The 26,532-nt window shown below is 32.6% G+C and overlaps 1 protein-coding gene across 4 annotated transcripts in view; it reads right to left on the minus strand.

Moving 5' to 3' along the window:
* Window positions 1-26,173, minus strand: part of Ca-alpha1T (Ca[2+]-channel protein alpha[[1]] subunit T) — a 340,709-nt gene extending 314,536 nt beyond the window's left edge. For 2 of the 4 annotated variants that reach the window (XM_068362312.1, XM_068362310.1), the window contains exons 1-4: window positions 26,036-26,173; window positions 24,724-24,857; window positions 11,228-11,325; window positions 8,286-8,460 (exon numbers count right to left, since the gene is read on the minus strand). In XM_068362312.1, the coding sequence (XP_068218413.1) occupies window positions 8,286-8,460; window positions 11,228-11,325; window positions 24,724-24,857; window positions 26,036-26,128 (500 nt within the window). In that variant the 5' untranslated portion in view covers window positions 26,129-26,173. Of the gene's footprint in view, window positions 1-6,428; window positions 6,468-8,285; window positions 8,461-11,227; window positions 11,326-24,723; window positions 24,858-26,035 lie in introns of all 4 variants that reach the window. The other 2 variants (XM_068362308.1, XM_068362311.1) reach the window with 2 other exon arrangements.
* Between the last annotated feature and the right edge of the window lie 359 nt (window positions 26,174-26,532).

A 26,532-nucleotide genomic window follows, 5' to 3' on the forward strand; every position in this document is an offset into this window, starting at 1 on the left:
AGCAAGATTATCCAGAGATGAGAAAGTTCTAAGAAATAATTAACACTTTCCCAAGAGAAAAATTTATTTGATTCAGATGGTGAAAAAGATTTTCTATGAAGGAATTCAATAGAATTATTAAGAGCCGATGGTTTAGATCTAGAAAGGATTGTGGCCAACTGAAATAATTTGGACGTACCGAGAAAGTTCTGAAAAATAATTAACACTTTCTAAAGAGAAATGTTTATTTGATTCAGATGGTGAAAAAAGATTTTCTATGAAGTGATTCATTAGAATTATTAAGAGCCAATGGTTTAGATCTAGAAAGGATTGTGGCCAACTGAAATAATTTGGACGTACCGAGGAATTCATTTGAAGAAAAATAATATATAACAGGGAAAAATAAAATGTTCAAAATGATCCATTGAATACTAAGAAAAATTCTAGGAAAGTGTCTATAAAATTGGCTTTCAAGTCTTGTTTAAAGGCTTTCCATAAGATGAATGTCTTTCAAACGAAGATTTTGCCTAGGAATTCTCCACTATCAAAATAGATAGGAAAATGTAGAAGAAGAGGAGGTAGAATAAAAAAAGGCAAGAAACCCAATAAGACAAGGTAAAAGAAAGTTGATAAAAAATAAAATAAAACAGTAAGATGGAGGATGATGTGAAAAAAGAGAAGAGGATAAGAATGAATGGCTGACTTCACGAGTCATGGCAAAATGGACGTGGTTTCACCTCTTCGCAGGTCACACGTTAGTTTAATCTTTCAGATTATTTTGATGTCTATTACAAAGGCAGCTCACCAAAATCATTGGGTCCTATTTCTTAAACTATCAGAGATGATCAGAGGGATCTGTTCTTCAATGAAGGAAGAAAAGTTGAGTAATACACAGTTAAGAAAGTTCGATTGCCTAGGTAGAGGGGATCAATGGGAGTCTATGTGGAATTTCAAATGACTTCTTGCCCTTCCACTGTTGTCCATACCCAGATAAAATTAAATTAAAATAGTAAAATTCACAACTACATTGTTAATCATGATCTTAAAAGGAGAGTTTTTCCTATGTTAATCCATCATCAGATTCAGAGGGAAGCCTAGCCATAACCCAGCTAACAACTACATCCAGAAAACGATGGTAAAAAAATGAGCGGTTCAAGGTGATGTCAATTCACTTTTTTATTAAGATTTTGCCGATTGGTATTAAATTAAAGTATCAAATGGAAAATGAGAATTTTAAGCAAAATAAGTATGTACAAGAATTTCAGCCATATGAATCATAATATGGTAAACGAATAAATGGAAAATCATTAGAGGATATGTACAAAATGTATATTATTGCTCACTCGCGTGCTCTCTCTCTCTCTCTCTCTCTCTCTCTCTCTCTCTCTCTCTCTCTCTCTCTCTCTCTCTCTCTCTCTCTCTCGTGTGTAGAAAAATAAACAAAGGTAGAATAATATAATAATCACCTATACTTGTTCCATATGACAACAGCATTTTCTATTTGTCTTTCACTCTTTCTCTCTCACTGTCACACACTGATTCTATCCTTCCATAATATATACAGTACAGACAAGATAAAATTCGAAAATAAAATCATCACACAAGTTGAAGCTCAAAGAGGTTAATGACCTCACGTAATAAAAAAGTACTATTTGTTAAAAGGGATTTTGATGAAAGGATTATACCGTACATCTATTGTTAACACCGTTGAAACGACAACTTTCTTTAAAAATGATGGCCCTGATTGAAATTGATGAACGCATTAAAATCTTGTAAAAAAATTGCTGAAACAATTATATAATAAAATTGTATTAATATGCAAGGCACCGTAGAATTACAGCACAAACAAAATATATTGCTATAGCATTCCACTATGCAATTACAGCAAGAACTAGTCGTTATGCTGTGCAACAATTAATCTGTAAAACTACAGATTGAACATCATAGTATGCAGTGTGGAAGCAATGAACAATTGCATGGTCAAATCGTAATGTTGTTATTGAAGTCCACTATACAATCACACCACCATGTTTTAATGAATGGTTTATATACAACAGGCCAAATCCACGAGCACAGTTTAGTCTAACAATCTGTACAAGTTCTAAGGTTTGTGTATAAGGGGGGAGGGTGATTGTGCAGAAACGTGGGGGATCTGCACCTAATATTTGTTTGAAAAATTTATATTTCATTAACATACTAATTGTGTAAGAGGGAGGCTGGATAAACCATAAGCGTACAAAGTATGTATAATTTTTTACAATGATCCACATTGGTGGTTTATGAAATAAGGGGGCAGAAAAATATTGATTAAAGCAAAGTATATAGTAAAAGGGGACCTCTAGTATATGTACAAAGTATGAAGAAAACTTGTGTTATTTTTTTTTGGTATTTACTGATAGTTGCATCTTCGTTTATTTGCCATTTTCCTTCTTAATTTGTAATACTTTACTTTTTTTTTTTACAGGGAACTCTTTAATCTTGTTACTGGCAATTTTGGTTTATTTTCTGTAAGCATATATTGCATAATATTAAAGTTATTAAAAATTTCTTATGCAACTTAACATAATTAAATTCAATTTAAGATAGGTGTTAACGGCCATTATGATCGACCCTGAAATCAGAATAATTCTAGAAATATAGATACTTTAATAAGCAAACAGCACTTGTAGGCTATATCATCTGCAAAAAATCAAAATGGCATTCAATGTTGAGTGTGAGAATATTGCTAAACTTGGGCCTCATAAGGTCATTTCTCTTTTTCCAAATCTAAGTTCAACTAAACAATGCATGTTTGTGTGAGTAACCATTTAACCAAACATTACTTATACACGCCTGTCTTCTGTATACAAAGATTTGCAGGAAGGCCTATATGCCAAATCAAATCAATACTGTATATCTTAAAGCAGCCATATGGGTCATGAATTACATCAAGTTCATACTGTTCATGAAAAATCATAGATATAAGCATAAGTGTCATCAGTATAGTCTGTTCAGAACGATGTTGAAAAATCCTCATGCCCAACAGAAAATGGCAATCAGAATTATTAAAAGCCTATATTGCCTTACATACTCTGTCAAGAAATTTGGGCAATTCTATATATATAAGTTTAGTAAATGCTTACTGTTGTGGATTAAATCCAAAGTCATATATTTCAGTTCCATATTATAATTATATCTTTAATGGTGATCTGACTTTCTAAGCCCATTATAATGTTGACAGTAAAAGCAGTAAAGGATTTAGAACCTAAAAAATGAGTTTTTTTTTTCTTTTTTTTTAATATCTAGACATGAGAAAACTTCATAATTTTCTATTCCGATTTAAGAGTCATTAACCGATAAATTCCATGAATAATAAGAATAATAATAATAATAATAATAATAATAATAATAATAATAATAATGATAATAATAATAATAATAATAATTATAATATTATTATTAATAACAATACCAATAATAATACTATTACTACTACTACTATTAATAATAGTAATATTATTAATAATAATACCAATAATAATAATAATAATAATAATAATAATAATAATAAAGAGTATTTATGACTACAATTTCACGTGTACCATTGCTAAAAGATCCCTACCATTTAAAAATTACTCATAATAAATTTTTTTAAAGGGAAACTATTATCCGTGCTAACTGTGAACTTTGGTACCTCAGTAATAATAATAATAATAACTTTTTATGTTAATGGTTTAAAAACATTATAGCTTAATCACATTAAAGTCAGCAAAGAGTATTCCGGATGGATGATAATAATAATAATAATAATAATAATAATAATAATAATAATAATAATAATAATAATAACAATAATAATAATAATAATTTTTTAAATTTCATAGGTTTCGAGGTAATAAAGTATGATATTTGTATTAAAACCATTTTCAGGTTTATTTAGAAGCCATCAGGCCAAATTTCTTATTTTTGTCTAAAATCAACGACTACAGTGCTTTTCTTGGAAGAGTACAGTATCGAACTAAGTGGGAACTGAGACTAGTAATTAGTAACAGTAAGTAGTAGTAGTTAATAGTGGTAGTAATAGTTTGTGGGCAAGCCACTTCTATGGGGGTCTTGATAAAAGCTAGTTCAAAAAAAAGAGGAGATATATGTATATAAAAAAGGCTAGTTGTTAAAGAGTCGCCTAAATGCTAGTGGCAGGTTTATTTCTACACACAGGGGGTTGGGGGAGCGATAGTCACATCACAAAACAAATCTAAGAACCAACATAGGTGCGTTACAGTTCGTCTCGTCTCTTGAATAATGGAAAAACCAACCGATAACAACTGAAATTGGTAATTGGAAGCAATTGATAATTGGAAGCAATTGATAATTGAATGAGTGAAATTGAAACTTGAATAATGTGAAATAAAATGAAATCAGCAAGACACACAATTGATTGCTTTAAAAATGCATTTAAGTGGTCCACAGAATTCTCTTTGCTCCAAAAGACAAAATATGATACAGTATTGTACCAATTATTCTTTTAAAATCAAACTATATAAGTCGCGATAGGCAGCTATGTGACTGTATTTTATCAGGTTGTTAGCTGTACTGCTAAGTATTACAACCATGTAACAAACTACACTGTAGTCTTCATTGAGCATGATGACTATCTATATAGCAAAGTATTGATGCTTTTTATGCTCTACCTTGAAAAATAAATCCCTGTTATAATCAAGATCACTTTGTACAAACTTAGAAATACTTATCCTCCATAATGAAAAATGGTCAGGCATAAAGACTGTATAAGTTGTTTAATATAATGAAGCCTTCCCTATCGCGACAGTTCGTGTGGCCAGTTGCAAAATTCTAAATTCATTCTATAAATACTCAAATCTTTGAATATTTATAAATCTGTGGAGAATTGTCTGTTGTTACTGAATAAATATCATAGGAGAGTGCAACACTCATTGATATTGAGCAGTTATTATCATCATTCATCTGACTCATGGAAAAAGTCCTGAAATGAAATGTATACAGTATCTAAAAGTATAGTTGATGTGTAAATAAAACAAATCATTTAATCCGAAGACGAACAATATAACGACAAGGTTTCTTCCTTGCAAGTGATCCTTCTAATGCACTTAATGAAATAGATATACAATAGGAGAGGTCTGGTTGAAGAAACTTCTGTTTTGGGTCATCTTTGACTCTTGAAATAAAAAACCTGAAATTCAAGCTTCACATTATAAGGTGAGTACTTGAAAGTCAATGAATAGTAGCCATCATTCAATCTAGTAGAGAATTCAATGAAATATAAAGATGAAAATTCAACCTGTCAATTTTAGTCTACATCTTACTGTATCCTGTATTTTTTTCAGACATGCATCTTTTGCTTTATTCTTGATGTGGTCCGTTCAAGCTTGGTATACACTTGGAATTTAGCTTACCTCTTCCAAAAACCTACATATTTGGAAATTAATTTTCTTGCAATGTGAAACCAGAAAAAAAGCGCACTTTATCTTACACAATATCTTATTTTGATGTTTGTATCTTATTCCGTATAAAACTTTAAAAGCATTATTTGTAATCTTTAAAATATTTGTCCTGTGAAATAACTGTTTTGCTGCTCTTAGATTTCATAAATAGCCTATAATTTTTAATGAACCACAAGCACCATACATAACTTCTACAAGGTTAGCTAAGATAAAATGGATTTGAAGTTCGTAGTTTATTACATTGCTTTTCAATTATGGTCCATGGTTCTACAAAACCTAATTACATTACTAAAAGTAGGTATAAGAAATTTGTATACTTATCCAAAAGAATATTGAATTTAATTATAACCTAAATTTAATTGTAATTCAAATAATGACTTCTTTCTCATTAATCACTGGTGACGTGATTATAAGTAATCTACAACTGTAAAACTCCTGAGACAGAAAAACTGCATTGATATGGATCTGTAACAAACAATATTCAGTGCATAAAATAAAGTCTCAGCTGTAATAAAAACCAGTTAGGCCCAAGAATATAACACTAGTCTGGGTGAAATGAATTGACCCTTTTAAAAAAAGATATCTGGGATTTCACTTAGAAATTCTCGTTTTCCGAGCTGTACAGTAGAAGCTCCTCTAGAATGTGTTGCCAAGGGAAATTATTGGCTATTAATAAACATTGAGAAGTTCTGATAGTGTCTCTATTAAAGTACCTAAAAAGCTTTTGCTACTAAAATATCATTGGGAATTTCCTGATATCGATATAGTATTTTTACAATGCCTAGAAGGAAGCTATTTACAAATTAAGAATTTCAATAGAAATCCAATGAAAAGGACCCGGGAAGTTTCTGCAACCAGTAAATGTCTATTATTTCAGAAATATAATCTTTTAGTAAGATATACTTGGTGGATCTCAAGCAAAAAAAAAAGCCTGATCTTATGAAGGTTCCCATCGCTACATGACCGACACTTCTGTATTTTTTATCTTACGTTTTTGCCTTGACGATTTCGTAATAAATAGGTTTTAATCTGAAAGAAATGAACAGAGTAAGACATTTGAGTATACACTTAATAAGCCTAGGCAAAAAAAGTCATTTTTTTCTGTACTGAATCTATAATTTCTAACCTAGAGCTTTTTAACTACTATAGCATACAGATGTCTGGAAAAGCTGCTCTCTGCAGAAGCTGGTCTATGGAGCTGGATTTTCAGGGAATATAAATGCTATCCTTTAAAACTATTCTCCTATTTGGTAATAAAAAAAGAAAATTGTAGAATGCAGCTGATAAAACTACCATTACACAAAAATATTTTCAGTTCTAAGACATTTACAATTGCTGCGAAGATAAGTTCTAAGACTTAGGTCTATTCCAAACATCTGCAGAACACCAGTAACCAAAAAATGAAATATGTGGGTTCTTATATTTAAATCTGCTAGTAGCTATTTCAGACTTCCTGAAACATGACTGAAAAATACAAAGATGAAGAAAGAAGAAACACATATAAATGGTGTGAAACAGACAAAAAAAATTGAAAAGAAAAAAACACGGCCTCCGTAATTACACATTCATGACAGGAATGAGGTTCCACAGGCCAAAGGGTTACAATATAGTTGTCTAAATACTTCTGCTGAAATAGGGAGAAAAAATGGTTGGTACAAAAGGTGTAATCAAATATTTAAAAGGGTCCAAAAATAGGTAGTTAAAAAATTACAGAAAATAGAGAAAGATAGAAAGACTGCATATGAGCAGCACATTGATCTAAAAATATCTGAGGAACATTCAACATTCAAAATAACATGACATCAGCAGGGGAAGGAGAGGGGGGGGGGGGCAGAATGGGAGGGGAGGGAGTTTAGGAGACAAATATTCAAATATCAAAGGTGAAGGCAACGTTGTACATTATCTCCTTCAACACATAAGCTACACAACACCTAACATGTTTTCTCTAACAAGGAGGATTAATATCTCAAATGCATAAGAGCCTAGAGTCATTTTCTACCAATCAGTCTCATGATAAAGATATGAATAAATATATACTGTTTATAATTCTAAATACATGGATCAACATACCTGTTTTATGCTAGATTAAACTAAATCTTTATTTTATGAAAAATAAATGTCAACAAGATTTAAATACAAAGCTCTAAATATAACCATTAAGGCAGGCATCCCATTGTGGTCTGACATCAAACAAGCAACAATTATAGAAAAAATACATTAGGCTATCAATATATTCAAGAATATAAAGTCCTATGCTTTATTAATAAAATAGATATTTCAATACTTCAGTCTCTTTAATTCATAAATACTTTAGACTAAAAAATAATTCAAGTTCCAGTACTTTAAACTTTACTTTGAAACCCCTTTGAGACACAACTCACTGAGACAAATTTTTCAAAGTTTTCACATCCTATAATTCTCTATTCCCACGAAAAATCATTACAGTATGTACATGCCTGGAGATCCTCCCTAACTTATAAGAAGCTTAGTACTCTATGGCATGTTTAAGGGTGTCCTCTTTCTATTGAAAAACTCCAAACTTCGTTAATACTGTAGTATAGGAATTCTGAAAAAAAAACCTGCTCTACACCTACAATGAGTTTTATTTCTATAAAAAATTCCATTTACCTAACAACAAAACACAAGGAACTATTATGAGTAAATATCAATGGCCAATTTTATAAGCTGCATAAATAATAGAATTATAATTATATGAAATATAAAGGACCCTAACTTCTTGCCCTAATGTATCCTTGTTCAGGTTGTAAGAGCTCAACTGAATACTCATCTATTTTCAAGATGGCGATGTCAAGGAGAGAAAGAAAACAATGTTTAGGAACTACTCACTCAAGAGGGGGGGTTACGTTTCTCGGTAATTCCCTGAAGCATCTTTGTCGAAGCATTCCTGCCCACAGTTGCACGCCCACGATGCCGAAGATGAAAAAGACGAAGAAACAAAGCAAAAGGACATTGCCCAACATCGGAAGGGTATCTAATAACAGCATCACTAGGATTCTCATACCTGCAAAGAAACATATTCAATGTAATTTATGTACAATGTACAGTATTGCATATATAATATAAAAATTATTATTGACAATATACTATGCATAATGCCCTAAATTGTATGCATAATGCACTATTTATCGTATTCAATATATAAAATATGGAAAATTATGTGTATTAGATAGTGTACGAAAGACAGTAAATAAATATTCTTTAATATATGCTGGGACTAAATTAAGGTGTCCACTAAATTTCAAAAGATATGAAATACTACAAAAAATGAAAAAAAATGTAACATGAAATATCATGGGATAATCGTCACAAATACAGCTAAACTTTTCTTATATTCAATCAGTAAGTGATTCCATATCTTCATCTAATCTCCTACACATGGAATACGATATAATTTCTTGTGCAATAGAATTCAATTCACTTAAACTACTAAATAACAATTATAAAAATAATAGTAACGATAATAATAATAAGTTAGGATAATGTTTAGTTATCTTTGTGACCATCTTTGCAGTTCAAGAATAAGATGTGTAAAGAACACATCAAACACTGTAAATTTGCATTTTCCTGTTTTTAATATCCATTTGGATCCCTTATTTCGTAAGTACTACAACCCCAAATATCAATAGTATTGCAATATTGGAACCTGTTTCCTTGAATAAACAGAAGATATATACAGAAGATTTACACATCTATACACTACAATCAAACAAAGAAGGTATGTAATTCAAAACTAAAGCACATTTTATATATGGTGTATATATATATATATATATATATATATATATATATATATATATATATATATATATATTATATATACATATATATATATACATATATATATATATATATATATATATATATATATTATATATATATACACTGTATAATATATATAACAACAAAAGCAAGAAGTGCAGCCATATCTAGTCCACTGCAGGACAAAGGCCTCAGACATGTCGATTCATGTCTGCAGTTTGGCCAGTTTTCAGCAACATGCTGGCCAGTGCACATTGCTGATCGCTTACAGCAAACCAACCTAGTATAGTTGGTCCCAATTATTATTATTATTATCATTACTACTCATGCTACAACCCTAGTTGGAAAAGCAACATGCTATAAACCCAAGGGTTCCAACAGGAAAAAAATAGCCCAGTGAGGAAAGGAAACAAGGAAATAAATAAACTACATGAACAGTAATGAATAATTCATATAAATATTTTAAGATCAGTAAAAACGTCAAGATATTGGTCATATATAAACTATGAAGAGAATTATGTCAGCCTGTTCAACATGAAGATATTCAAGTGCAATTTTTGAATTTCTGAAGTTCCATCATTCAATTGCTTGATTAGGAAGATTATTCTTTAATCTGATCACAGCTGGAATAAAAATTCTTGAGTACTGTTTAATATTGAGCCTTATGATGGAAAAGGCCTGATCATTAGAATATACTGCAAACCCAGTATTATGTGCAGGATGGTACTATCTGAGAAGAATTGAATGCAAAAGATGGTCAGTTATGAAAAATCATATGTAATATGTATAAAGAGCTGATTGAACTACGGTACTAGAGATTAAGATCTAGGTCAGGAATAAGAAATCCAATTGACTGCAAGTTCTTGTGAAACCAATTAAGATGAAATTCAGCAGCAGAAGACCAGAAAAGATAACAATACTCGAAACAATGCAAAATGAAGGATTTAAAACGCTTCTTCAAAATAGATTAAGGACTTTCTTAATAAGCCAACTTTTTTGTGCAATCAAAGAAGAAAAAGACAGAATGTGTTTCTCAAAAGTGAATTTTCTATCAAGAATCACTCCTAAAATTTTAAGTCATATAGAGTTAAAGAAACATTATCAATGCCGAGATCTGGATGTTGAAGAGTCAGATCATACTTTGAGTTTTGTTAGGGTCAACTTCAAGACCCATAATTTGTACCAAGCACTAATTTTAATTTACATCTCTATTAAGGGATTCAGCAACCCCAGATCTACATTCAGGAGATGAAATTGATGCAGATAGAGTAAAACCATCTGCATATGCAATGAGCTGGCTTTCTAGACCAAACTACATATCACGTGTACATTCCATAAAAATTAATGGGTCAAGTACACTGAGGATCAACAGATATCACATTCCTACTCACTATTGTGCCCATTAACAATTCTTTGCAATTTATTACACGAAAATTTAATAATGAAGCTAAGAAAGGATCCACCAACTCCCAACTGTTTGAGTCCGAAAGAAAGGGCCTCATGATTAACAGTCTAAGGCAGCACTACAATCAAGGCTAATCATACGAACTTCCTGCCCCCATTCAAAGCATCTCTGTACAATATTGGATATGATAAGAGGGGCACTACATGGGCCAAGGCCTTTACAAAAGCCAAATTGAAAACTATGCAGTAGATGATTACTTTCAGCATACTTATCTAGACATTTTGACGAAAAACGTTCACAAATTTAAGATAATACAGAAGTTATGGATATTGGGTAATAATCAGATGGGCAAGATTTTAGCTGATCATGGCGATAAGCAAACCTTTTTACCATGTTATAAAACACACACACACACACACACACATGCACACACACACACATATATATATATGTATATATATATATATATATATATATATATATAAATTATATATATATATACATATATATATAAATAAATATATATATATATATATATATATTTATATATATATATATATATATATATAAACATATTTTAGTTAAATGAAAAAGTAACTCTTACTTGGTATTCTGTTGATGGCTCTCAATGGTCTTAAAACCCTGATTGTCCTGATGGCCGATAGGTTCATGTTTTCCATCGCTAAGCAGTATTCCAGCGCCCTGTTCAAAAGAAGAGAAAACATTAGTTCTCAATATTTCATTGTCCTGGTTCGAAAGAAAACATTACTACAGACCATTCATGGTCCATTTTTTAAAGAAAACATAACTTTGGCTTTTTTATTATCCTGTTTTTGAAGAAGACATTATTTCTGCTTATTTCATTGGCCGTTTTCGTAAGAAAACGTATCTGAAAAAAGTATTTATTTGTATAGTAAGGATGACAAGTAATACTTAATATTCAAAGTGATGATGGATGGTTAGTCCGCCATCTCCTTACAAACGAGAGAGAGAGAGAGAGAGAGAGAGAGAGAGAGAGAGAGAGAGAGAGAGAGAGAGAGAGAGAGAGAGAGAGTTCTGCATCATTATGTACATTAGGTAAATAAAAAGCAGGTTATTTTTGATAAATAGAATCCGGTTCGACATCTACTAACCCAAAATAAGGAAAAGGTAATTAATAAAAGGAAAAGGAATTATAAAAATATAAATGTAAATCAGGAAAAAGGAAAACTAGCAATGAAAAAAGTCACCATGAGCAAAAAATTCACAACTAACACTCAACATTAATTAAAAATCGAAGGTTTCTTCAAGAATAGGATATTTCCACCTTCATTTGTATTTCCTAAGTCATTTAATCTGCCTTTGTTATATTTCAATGAGGATATGTATGACTACAATTTTCGTGAGAGACAGGGTTCATTTTGGGCAAGTTTGTGCGTCTCGATTTCTACACCAGGGAATCAATCATTCAAGATTCCTTAGAAGACTGCCTTCCCCTTGCAAAACTGAGGAGAATCTTCCCTTAGATATGCGTCTGAGGGGACTGGGAAGGGGAGGAGGGTCCAGGATATGGGGGTATGGAGATACTGGTAGTCTGAAAATAGTTCCCCCAAGCCTCCACGCCCAGTCTCCCGCCCTCCCGAAATCAATAGCAACAAGTTGTATGCGTTGAAGAAGGACGTCCCGAAGTTTCAGGGGTCTCCCATGCTCCTACTTGCTGGAGATGCAATTGCATAATGGCCATGCATTTGCATTCCTATTGTAAGTGATGGAGTAAATTTGCATTATATTGTATTTCAGCAAATAACAGACCCATAAACGGTGCCTTTGAGGTTTTGTATTTTTCCCGCTAGGTATTGCAAGATGTTTGATAATCCTGGCGAAAAACTGATTGTTGTACCATCGTCCCTTGATTTATATCTTACACCAAATTGGTCATTTTGTTTTCTTCCAGTTTCAGCACTGGATCTTTTAATAGTCATTACTTTGCGTCAAAAGTGACACTAAATAAATTACATGTATGATTAATAAAGTAAAATATTTTTCTCACAAACAAAAGCTTTTAAGTTTTTTTTCACTTAATATCATCGTCTACATTTAAAGGAGAAATATTTTATAATATTTAAAAAGAAAAACATGATTTAATTTCTCTTATAAAATACTCATTCTTAGTTAAACATTTAAAGAATACTATGGACCTTTATTTCCATAATTTATTCAATGTTGTTTTACGCTTTCAACTTATCATCCTCAAAACTGTAAAATTGATCTCTATTTGGTCTTTCGTAACGTTTCAATCGGTTGACTGGCAAAATGGTGTGAAACAAATTATATCTCGAAACCTTAATTAAATATTTTATCCTGTGCTTTCAACTGAAGCCTTCAAGAAGGCCAGACTCTCATTGCCGCTTGAATGGAGCTAGTGGATAGCTAAAGCCCATGCGTGAACTCTCTTGTCTGCCTGAGAGAGAGAGAGAGAGAGAGAGAGAGAGAGAGAGATGAACTAACGGTGAAGGGGCTGGAGAAGAAATGGGTTTTGTGAATGGAACTGTCTCCTTCAAGACTGGTTGCTCATTGGGATAAGGTTCAGGTTCGAGAGAGAGAGAGAGAGAGAGAGAGAGAGAGAGAATATTTTATGAATGGTTTTACCCCAGTGGCCAAGGATTACCTCTTCGAGGCCCCTCCCCATTATGATTATGTGAAGGCATACCATTTTACGGGGGTACTGTCTCTCTCTCTCTCTCTCTCTCTCTCTCTCTCTCTCTCTCTCTCACCAGATTTTAAATTCATTGCTTAAATCAACAGAAGCACAATGGATTCTCGGGGAAAGCGGCAGTGTCGGCGAAAGTTTTATGCTCTTTTAGTTTGAGAGAGAGAGAGAGAGAGAGAGAGAGAGAGAGAGAGAGAATGTTCTATTCAAGGTACAATTAAAGCAAGACAATGATATAGCTTCTTGGGCCTCTTTGTTGCCAGCACCTACGAAAGGCACCACAGATAGGTACTGCAACCTATGGGCTTGGCATTAATTTAGTGTCACTCATCCAAGTACTGGCAAGTTAGAGCTTAGAGTTGAATATATTACCCAAATGTTAGCCACACCCAATGTTGTTAGCTTATCTAATCGGAGATTCAGGGCGCAACCAACAAGTTACTTCACACTCTACCGACTGAGTAAATTACTGGGAGTTTTCTGCTAATTTCCCTAATGTAGTTTAGTGCCCCCATTGTCTATGACGACCCAACGAGGTCAGGCTGGAGGTTAGCTCATATGTCAAGAATTATTACTTTTTTTTTGGAGGGACAAGGTTAATGAATGAAAGTTGTGGAATTCGAGTAGTAATGCTAGATCAGTAGAGGATAATCAGGCAACCGCCATCGATCTTAATAAAATGCAAGAATTTTAATTAGAAATATCATTGGAAAGTTATGGTAATGCATATAAAGTACCACTCACTTAAGGAATTCCTAGTTTTATACATCAAAATACAAAAAAAGGGATAAAATCTTATAAAATGAGTGTTAAAATTTAGCATAATTCTGCGACAATGAATGCACTCCGATACATAACTGCCATACTAATGAATTTATGAGTAAACCTAGTTTATTCATAACATAGTTACCTAAAAAATGTATAATTTACGTTCTATTTTTCGTTAGATTTATGCAATTGTGGCCTGTATACTCTTCATTTTGCCTAATAGATACAGCAATACTTTTTGGGGGGGACGGTAGGTTACCATCATTACATTATCATAATGAAATTCTGCTTGGCGTGTTTTCTCTACCTTTCTGTCATACGTTGACCGTAAATTTCTATGGTATATCTTTAGCCTTTCACCTACGCTCTTTTCTTCTCAGTTATAGTTTTCTCATTTTACCTTCCCTATACATTATTCTAGCAGTCCCCTACACTTTTTTTCATGATGGTGACTTTGCTCACTGATACTTTCTTGGCTTGACTGTGTGTGCAATTTAATTTTTGCAATATACACATATATATATATATATATATATACATATATATATATATATATATACATACATACACACACACATATATATATATATATATATACTGTATATATATATATATATATATATGAATAAAATCTCACAGTTGTCCATATGGATAAAATTATTCAGCATTGATCGGGTAAATCATTGCAAATACGACACTTGTCAGGGTCCCATCATTTAACTTCAATGTTCTCTCTGTTGGCATGGCAGTGACTAGATGCCAAGTAATTAGTCAGGGGGCAGATGGACCTGGCCTGCTTACAGTCTAATCTCAATACACTGGCTGAAAAGCGAAAGCCCACCCACCACCTTTAGAAGCCATTCATTTCAAGAGCATAAAAAGATTTCATTATTTGGTATAAACATACATGCCTATAAAGACAACCACATACCCACACACACTAACACACACACATATATATATAGATATAATTATATGTACTCGTATATATATATATATATATACTGTATATATATATACATATATATATATATATATACTGTATATATACATATATATAATTATATATATTCATCTATAAATATATATATATATATATATATATGTATATGTATATATATATATATATGTATATATATATATATATATTAATACACACACATATATAAAAATATATATTCACATATATTATATATATATATCAGAGAGAGAGAGAGAGAGAGAGAGAGAGAGAGAGAGGAGGTAATCAAATGCTAGTATGAAAATGTTAAGCGAAGGGGAATCTCTCTTCAGTTCTCCTCAGTCAAATACCAACGACCCTTGAGCTTAAAAAAACGGACTAATTAGTCAACGTTAATGAATGGATTTTATGTTGGCCAAAAAGAGCACCAGTAATGTCCATGGATGCTCTAAATTCGTAATGAGTTTCCCACTCAAATCTTTTTTTATCGTGTGCAGTGTGTATGCATATTCAAAGTGGTTCCAAGTGTGAACTCACGATAACGCACCAGTATGATGAACAATTGCATATTATGGTCATTATTAAGTTCATATATGCAAGCCATCAATCACTACCACATTCATTTATATGGCTAATTTTTTACTAGAAAGCTAAGATAACCCCAAGATATTAATTACATCAATATTTACAAATTTTGGAGAAATACAAATTCAAAACAAATAGTGATAAATATCAGTCCATAAAGATTGATATTTGGTTGTTTAAGGGAAAATATGAAGCATGGAATTTTTGCTCATAAAAGAACACGAGAGAGAACAGAAACTTATTATTTCCTACACTAGAAAATTTCCAGTTATCGTTGCTTAATTTTTTTTTTCCTTTTGTAGTAAACGGAAGATTGCTTAGGAGGTTTCTTGCCTTTTGGTTTAAATGTGACGGTATTTTGAATAATAATAATAATAATAATAATAATAATAATAATAATAATAATAATAATGATGATAATAATAATAATAATAATAATAACAATAATAATAATAATGTGTGCTCTAAATCCTTTTCCTAAAGTCAAAAACTAGTTATAAACACCCTCCACCTCTAACAAAATTTGAACCTTTATCTAAAACGCGTTTAATCACCCATAGTCTGGTAAAAAGCACTTCAGATTAACACCAGGATACGAATCTCATTATTCTGGGTAACCGTACCTTACCACCACCACGATCTATTAGCAACACGCACGACACACGAATATTTGCGTGAGACCAATCCAGCAATAAAAAAAAATCTGTAATTACCATGCAATTCAATGCTTCTGTAATTGAGGAATTAGGTTTTATAACGATCATGCAAAAAGAGCGTTTTGTTGTTCTGCAGATGCAATGGGCAAAGAACTAATGTCTATTATTGTGCCCAAAACTATGCCGCTGGGAGACCACAGCAGTCACCGGTTGATTCCAATCAACATTATTGTTAATTGTTTTTCCTATAGGCGACAGGAATTTAATCTATGAATCTTTCCCTAATAAGTACCTGGAGAGGTATTGGAATAATCTATTGCAGACCACGTCGGGACAAGATATTTTGAGCATAGCTTTCAAGAAAGCTATTACCAAGTAAAACCAGGATATTGGGACCCATAGCACAAATACTTGCTTTTATAATTATTACTCTAAATGTCATTGGAATGTATCCCCAGCATATACATAGTGTAATTAGTGGCAAGGGATTCCAAGCGCAGTTCACAATAGACCGCTGCTAAACAATTGCAAGGCGTTACACGCTCTCCAAAGGCATCAGCAGCTTAAACTGGAGCCAATTATTCCCAACAGGTGGCAGCATTCTCGCAATCTTGTTTTGAGAAATTGAGAGTCATTTATTAAGAGGGTTGTTTCGCCAGCAAGTAAATTTGAAAAGGTCGGAAATAGTACGTTGTAGGGTATTAAGTGGCTAAATAAACCAGGATAATCTGAATAAAAACAGTGCAGCTGTATACTTGAATAAATGCTTCTTCTTCCTTACAGGTAATTGGATGTCCCTATCTTTATACAGTCAGTCGATATGTCTGTAATCTCTCCCCAGCGGGTATCTGGAAAAGGGCATAACAGTATACCCAGGGTATTCAACAAGAAAGAGCACTGGGTAGACTAGGAGATGACGGAAAGCCATCCTTTCGAATTGGCTGTATAGTGACGATGTAGCAAAAATGCAACACTTAAAGTATCATTAAGGGATCTGGTACGAGTGACGGTATATAGTGGGCACCAATATTCAGGGAAGAGAGAGTCTAACTTTCTAATAAAATGCGGGAATTTTAAAGCAATGACTACGACTTCACAATGGAACAAAATTACCATAGAACGAAGAAGGGAAATTAATAATATAGAGTAGTAAAGTAAAAAAAAAAAAGTAAATGTATGGAACTTGACTACTTAAAAACTATAAAAATGGAGGACGGTTCATAAACTTCATAAACGAATGAAAAGATTAGGAAAACAAATTAGAAAAATGTACCGAGGGAATAATACCAGTTTTGAAGAGATGAAAAAGACAGATAAAGACGAAGTGAAACAAAAAATGAAACAAAAATAGAGAAACTGTAGTTAGGGCTGTGATGGAAAATACCTCGACCGGAAAAAAGGGAAAGAGACATGCTAGAAAGGAAGAGGAAGAATGAGAAAAAGAAATAGTAAAATTAACACAAGTGGATGGGATAAACCAAAAAGATACAAAGGGAGAACAACACTTGAGAGAAATTCTGCCATCTAAAGAAGGAGAAAGAAAGGAAAATGAAAAAAAAAGAATAAATGGGGTTTGCTGATGGCAAAAATGAGAGGAAGAATGAGAGGAGATGAATTAATAAATGCCGTGAGGCAAAGAAGTAAAAGAAACTTGAGAGAAGATGAAATAAATGTAATGAAGCAAGGAAGTGAGAAGGGAGATAAAAATGGACGAAATAACCCTGGCGTAGGCGAAAAGGGGGAGGGAGACGGGAGAGAATAAGAGGAGGAGGAGGAGGAAGAAGAAGAAGAGGAGGAGGAGGAGGATGTGCTAATCCCTAATGTGCGGATGTTTAATGGCATCTCCGAAGTGATTTGCCGCAACTAATTAAAACTTCTGGGCAGACACACAAAAATATAATTAATTCAAATTTCATTCGTGAAAAAAGGCAAGCCTTACAGGGGGAAGGGGAATACCTTATATAAGGCTCGGGAGGGAGAGGATGCTGGGGAGAAATGAAAGATGAGAAAGAGATGCAGGCATGTAAATATATTAACATTTCTTTATACGAACATAAAAGGAATGGAGAGATGTTACGAATGCTTGAGAAACAAAATACGAGAGAACACCATCAATGAATAATTTTTTTCACGCAAAAAGTAATTGGGGAAATGTAACATTAAGAAGATTGGGTAATAAAAGAGAGGATACTAAATAAATGAATAAATAAAAAAAAATAAGAAACCATGAGATGAATTTAACATAGTTAACCTTTGACGTGAGAGGAAACAAGGGAAAGAAAGTAACTGATGAAATTAGCAATGAAATATGAAAGATAGAGGGATAGAGATGACGACGAAGGGGAATTAATTCTAATTCATTTTCCGCAAAAAAAAAAAAAAAAAATGTATCGGGGCGAGGAAAGGACATTAAAGAGAAATGAGACATAAAATAGGATGGAGAAGAAATAAAGTAACACAAATACGCAGGGAAATTCCATTATTTATATATATATAAAAAAAATAAAACCTATCAGATGAATTATTAAATGAACATCTGTACTGGACTCGTGGTAAATCTTAAAAATAAAAATGTACAAAAACACAGAAAAAAAAATGTAATCAAAGTGCGCATAAAAAATGTGTACAACATTTCTTTGCAACATAAATATAGGTAGGTAGGTAGGTAGGTTCGGGGGTGAGTCATAGCCTTTGCAACGTCGCCTCCAAAGATTATCTTATACTGTTTTGTCTTTTCTTCCACATAAGGTTTAATATTTTTTTTTCTTTTCTACCACATAAGGTTTAATATTTTATTTTATTTTTTATATTTGTTTCACTACATAAAAATAATAATACTTTTCTTTTTAGGTCTTCCTTAAAAAGTTGTTGAAGGTCAATTATTTAATTCCTTTCTTTTCTATATTCCTGGCAAAACAACAAAAAATGTGTTAGAGAAAAATTTTCAAACACTGTCAAGTTCCCTAGCCTCAGTGTGACGCCCGACCGCAGCAACAGGCTCCGAAGGTATGTTTGTATGTCAGTTCAATGCCCTTGGTCACACCTCATTAAAATAAAGGATGAACTGTTATGTCTACAGTACACCAAAGAGTGGAGATTTGAGGGTAGCCCGCCATTATGTTCCCAGGCTGTACCAGAAAGGATGCCTTCTATGGTCTAAATATATTCGTTTTCAGTTGAAGTATAAACTCTCTGAACCCACAGCCCTCAGCTAAGTATAGTTATTCAAGTGAAATCTGACCTGATACCATTCCAAAGATGATAAGCCTCCTGTTTCTACAAAAAAGCGCATCTACAATCATCACTGAACCAAGGTTTGTCCCACACTTTGTATTCAACACATGAGAATGAATACGCTTGTCATTTAAGTTGACCAGATTTCCATTCAAGAGAACAAGAGAATCAACCCCTTCAAACAATTGTGACCAATTAAAATGCAAAAGATCCCCATAAAGATATTATATGTATCTCACAAGAGTATGACTCATCAGGGACAGGGTTTTTCAGTCTTAATTGATGATGAAATCAAGGCATGATCGGACTTCCGAACTAGAGTACCAGCCTTGCTTGTCACAACACCAGAGGAGTCATTGTATATTAAGTCCAAGCAGTTACCAAACACACAACCTGATAAAGAGAAACTATACAAACCTCTTAAGCAATGGTGATCAGCAGAAGAAACAGAATTTATCCACTCCCTATCGTGAACATTAAATTCACAAACAAGGACAAGAGGCCTCTCTATCATCATCTTGTATCTTAGCCATACTGGTAAGAAGACAATCAAGTACAGAATCCTCGAAGTTTGGAATCCGATAGATGGAAAACACATAAGAGCTGTTTTGAGTACACAAACTTTTATGACCTGAATCTCTTGACACCCACACTCATAGCAAGACGTATGAGGAGCAAAGTCAGTCCTAATATACACTACCATTCCCCTCGCCATAGGAACGGCATCCCGTTTTAAAGCTATTGTTTTCTTAAAATTTGGAATTAGCAGCTCGGACAAGTGAATCCTTTAAGAAACAAAGGTTTCTGAGCACAATAGAATATATTGTCTGAAGGCAACTGTAAGGTCTCTAAATACAACAGACGACACCAAATTTTTCTCAATATCTGCAGACAGAATAAGAATTAAAAATAATAAGAAAGTCTATTTATATTAAAAAAACAAATTCGGTAATGATAACAAAAACAATATTACACAACTCTTTACAGAGAAAATAAAAATACAATTCATAGACTAAAAACAAAATGTCGGATAAAGTTTCTCAACATAACACAGCTGACACATCATGCAAGGCTTAGACCCTTCCAGAAAATCCACTTCTACTTAAGGAAGGACAGTAACAATGGTTTTGAAAATGAATGCATTGGAGGAAGATAAAGAAACAGGCAGTGGAAAGGCCACCTATTCATAAACACTAGGCATCCATGGCCCTTCACAGTGGAAGACCATGGTACAGAGGTTATGGCCATACCCAAAACTAGAGAATAATGGTTCGATTGTGGTGTCTTTCTAAAAAAAGAGTTGCAGATCCAAGGAATAACCAGATAAAACAACGTTTCAACTGGATTGACAAACACCTTATTGCTTAGCATTTAGTGATGGTCAATTCTCCACACTGACTGAAACAGGTTTCTTCAACTTTACTCATTAAGGACAAAGATGCTGAAACTGGCTTAACTTTACTTAACTTCCTGAATTTAATTTTAGCCTCCCATCCAAGTACTAATAGAGAGAGAGAGAGAGAGAGAGAGAGAGAGAGAGAGAGAGAGAGAGAGAGAGAGAGAGATGAATCAGCTGGCGAACAATAGATTCACTGGACTGTTTACCTAGAGGTGTTGATAAATGAGAAGAAAAGAAAAAGAAAATAAGAAAGGAAAATAATGACAAACGTGCAGTAAACAAGCAAAACAAGGAACATATAGGAGAAGCGAAAGAAACGAAAAGGGGAGAATACTAATCGAAGGAAAAATAAACAAACCAGGATGGCAAGGAAACACTAACAAAGAACATTAATGAGAGAGAGAGAGAGAGAGAGAGAGAGAGAGAGAGAGAGAGAGAGAGAGAGAGAGAGAGAGAGAGAGAGAGAGAGAGAGAGAGAGAGAGAATTTGAAGAATGGTGTAAACTGTGGGAAGAGTAAAAATACAAGAGGGAAAGGAAAAGCGAGGCAAGTGAAAGAAAGGTTGAAAGTCAAGAATGCAAAGATATTACCGATGAAATACCGAGAGAACAAGTTCAAAGAAAAGTTAAGAGAGGAAGAAAAAGGGTGATAATTAATGACGGAATGTGTACGGTTAAAAATGAACAGGAAAAGTTTTACATTTTCCTTCACTCTGCTTCCGGTTTGTAAGACTGACAACAGAGTCTGCTACCTTCAATCGGTAGGGAACCCATGTCATTTCCTTCTAGTTAAATCCAGGATTAATAGAGTCTTTATTAATCCTGGTTAAATCCACCAGGGTATTTCAGTCGTTGTTTCCTTGTGTTAAATGATACGTTCTTTACTCGCTTATTGAGGCATTGTAATGCCCGCGAAGCAACACTTTCACACAAAAGGTTATTTCTCTACCTACTTCCAATTCTTCTCTCATCATCAGTTTATCCCTTGAGTGCTCAAGGAGTTTTTTTCGCCCTCTACTGCCAGGCTTTCACTTTCTTTCCCAGCTTCATTCTTGAATTCTATCTATCAACTCAGAATCATGTGACACCCCTTTTTCAAGAAACAAAAGTGCATTTTCCTTTGAAAGTCAGTATCGTAAGAATTTTCTTTTAGGTTGAGGTACAGAAGGGGTTTGCGTATAAAGTAAAAGGTATGTCATACTAATGACTTTCTTATGAAAAAGCTTTTTGGAATTGCATTATGTTTTAGAAAGGTCGTTATGATGGACAGGTTTCATGCTATTAAAATGTCTTCACAACGATTATTGACATCATGTCTTGAAATACATCATCTATGAACCGAGTATTGAAAGCACGTCTTGAAATACATCATCTATGAACAGAGTCCGAAAGGAAATAACCATACAAGTTTTCCTAAACGAGTTTAGCTATTTTTAAAACACAGAAATTACAGCTAAAAATGGATATTCTTGAAAATAAGAAGCAAGTAACATACATGGAGTGACAACAAATAAAATAAAAGTACTATTAAACGTAAACATAAATAAAATAGGAAAGTAGAGGCAAAGTCAAACATAAGCAATGAAGGAAAACATGGTCACTATCGTCAATGCAAAATAAAAGGGGATAAGAAACCGAAGTCAAATGTAAAGTAGAGAAAGTAGAGGCAAAGTCAAACATAAGCAATGTAGGAAAACATGGTCACTAACGCCAATGCAAAATAAAAGGTATGAGTAACCGAAGTCAAATGTAAAGCAAATAGAGAGAGAGAGAGAGAGAGAGAGAGAGAGAGAGAGAGAGAGAGAGAGAGAGAGAGAGAGAGAGAGAGATCCAATTGAAACAATACAGAGAACAATGAAAGGAGAACTGTGAGGAGGCAGAATCAATAAACTGTTCACTTCAAAAGATATTGGCCACTTTACCTCTTAAACAGAGGCGAATTTACGGAGGATCTTCAATGTTTTTATACTATATATATATATATATATATATATATATATATATATATATATATATATATATATATATATATATATATACTGTATATATATATGTATATATATATATACTGTATATATATGTGTATATATATATATATATATATATATATATATATATATATACACATTATGTGTGTATATATACATGTATACTGTATATGTATATATATATGTATATATATATATATATATATATATATATATATATATATATATACATGTATACTGTATATGTATATGTATATATATATATATATATATACATATATATATATATATATATATATATAGTATAAGAACATTGAAGATCCTCCGTAATATATATATATATATATATATATATATATATATATATATATATATATATATATATATATATATATCATATTTTACGGAGGATTTTCGATGTTCTTATACTATATATATATATATATATATATATATATATATATATATATATATATATATATATATATATATATATATATATACATACAAATAATGGGTGGTTCCAAAAGTAAACAGCACTTCAATTACTGTCATATTCATACTTTGACCGCTTAACTGTGGATAAACCATCGGCGAAGGACAGTTGTTCAGCACTGAGAGCTCCAAGCACCTACACAATGGTTAATGACACATTACCAACCCCCTCCTCACACAATTCTATCGCCCTTCATGTATTATAAATTTAGTATTTCCAGGTTTAGGCCATTCCAATCCAATTATCTTATACACCAAGTCCTCCGTTCCAAATACACTGCCAAAATGAACACTCTTCTCACTAACTCTGTTCCATATTTTCCATCCTATCTAAACACCTCCGAAAATTCTGAGGTCCTCTCATCTACACGAAAATTTTCACCACGGCTGTCTCCCACATTTCACATCCATGACCTTACTGTATATTACTGAAAGGTGGTTACACAATACCTCCGTATAATAACTTTCATGGACACCAAGTCTATTGCAAGTGGTACCTTCCTCGCTCCATTAATTCTGACCCCCTTCATTTCTTATATTATTCCCCATTATCTGTAAATACCACAATTATTTTCATTTTTCTATTATCTATTACTCCAACGCACTAATTTCTACTAATCTACATGAATTTACTCTAGGTCATATTTACTCTCAACATGCTCCTCTTACTAGTTTCTGCATTTTCTTTTCATTACCCGCAATCAGCACTTGAACAGCTCCATTCTGCGCTCTGTTCACTACGAACAAATTTTCAAAAATATATTTATACCTTCACTCAAGAGTTCTTTCTCCGATTGCTAGCACCTCCATCTTTCCCACCGCTATCTCCACGTCAAGGGGTCAGTTGCCTAATGCGCCCTCTCCAATGCCTTCTATTAAAGGCTTTTTCTTCCATCTAACATCTCTTCTCCTTATTATCCTGCACCTTATCTCACCACCTACTTCTCTGACTCCCTCTCAAACTTCTTCCCCCCCCCACACAGGTTCCTCCCAAGCCCTCCTCCTTCCCTCCCTCACAACCATCATCAACAGGTGCCAAAATCATCTCAGTCGTGACACTTTATCACCTCTGTAATATTTACTACACCTGCCATCCTTTTTATTTCATCATTTTCCATTTTTTTTTTTTTTTTTTTTTTTAACGCAGTGATATTCTTATAATCCACTACTTCATTTTCATCTCTGTTATCTAAAGCCATTAGACGACCATGGTTAGAGGAATATGAAAATAAAATGACATCTATCTATCAACCTGTCTTTATAACGAGAGAGAGAGAGAGAGAGAGAGAGAGAGAGAGAGAGAGAGAGAGAGAGAATAATGACTTACCCAGCAACAACAATGAATAAGTCCAGACGATTCCACGAGTCCGCCATATATGAGCCCTTACCACTCCATCCCATGGCTACCATCTTGATGACCATCTCCACGGCGAAAAACGCAAAGATTGCGTCATCGAACATCTGCAATGATATCAGTGGCGTTAATTATAAGTAAGGAGGATACATATAATGCCAAGGCGGGATTCAAAGGGGCTACAGGAAAACAAACAATTATGAATTGCAATCTCTCATACATTCGAATTCTGAATTTGATGGTTAAGTAATGATGTAACTGTAGCAATGTTAACAAAGAAAATATAGAGTAAATGTAAACACAGACGCTCAAATAATAAATAAATAAAAAGCTCTTGAAGAATCGAGTTCTAACACTTTTTCAAACAGGGAAAAATTTAAGGGAACATTAACACGTTAGAATATTCTAAAAGAAAATCTATAACACAAATTTCATCCATTTTCAGGATACAATCATATTGAAGATTTTCTTATCTAAATGTAAAAATATTTGGTGATTCCATAAAATGCCGTTCACACAAATGCTAAAAGTGTATACCCGTTTGCTGGTTAATTCCTCTGGGAAACTAAATCTTAGCGAGATATTTCCATATGCTTTTTAGAGCATACACATTTGATTTCTTATTTAATAAAAGAAGGCTCAAGAATATTAGACATACTAAAATTGAACATCCAATTTCTCAAATAAAAGAATTAAAATTTTATTTTCATATAATCAAAACCACCCATGTAAGCATATTGATTTTTTACAATTATAAACAGAAATAAATTCAAAATTATTAAAGGCCCAAGAATATTAGACATAATAAAATTGAATATCCAAAGAAATTTCTAAAGATAAAAGAAGTAAAAGTTTATTTTTAAATAAACAAAACCAACAATGTAAGCATATTGAACAGTTTACAATTATAAAAAGAAATAAATTCAAAATTCCTAAAGAAGGCCCAAGAATATTTGACATACTAAAATTGAACTTTGAAACTAATTTCTAACAGTTAAAAGAAGTAAAAGTTTATTTTCCTATAATCAAAAACACGAATGTAAGCATATTGAACATTTTACAATTATAAACAGAAATAAATTCATAATTCCCAAAGAAGGCCCAAGAATACTAGACATACTAAAATTGAACATCCAAAGTGATTTCTAAAGATAAAAAGAAGTAAAAGTTTATTTTCATATAATCAAAACCTCCATTGTAAGCATATTGAAAATTTCACATTTATAAACGGAAATAAATTCAAAATTCCTAAAATAGGATTCACACATCAGAATCCTTCACTCACCTGAAGGATCTTACACCTGTTGGACTTGCAGAGTTCGTCTTCACAAGGCTCGTACATTCCGAGGGTCACGCAGTTCAGCAGGATGACGAACATACTTACACGCTCGAACCACGTGTTTCATAAGTCAGTTAAGGAAAGGTTTGGCTATGATAAATGATTAAGACAGTTGTTGGATATAGCAGTGTCAGTTTATGAGTGGATGACATGTTTTTTTTTATAATATATGAAGGTGGTATACATTGATCTTATATATATATATATATATATATATATATATATATATATACACATATATATATATAAATATACATACATATATATATATATATTTATATTTATATATACATACATACATATATATATATATATATATATATATATATATATATATATATATATATATATATATATATATTTATATTTATACATATATATATACATATATATATATATATATTTATATATATATATATATTTATATATATATACATATATAT

Source organism: Palaemon carinicauda, chromosome 38 (assembly GCF_036898095.1).
Source record: "Palaemon carinicauda isolate YSFRI2023 chromosome 38, ASM3689809v2, whole genome shotgun sequence".
Taxonomy (NCBI): domain Eukaryota; kingdom Metazoa; phylum Arthropoda; class Malacostraca; order Decapoda; family Palaemonidae; genus Palaemon; species Palaemon carinicauda.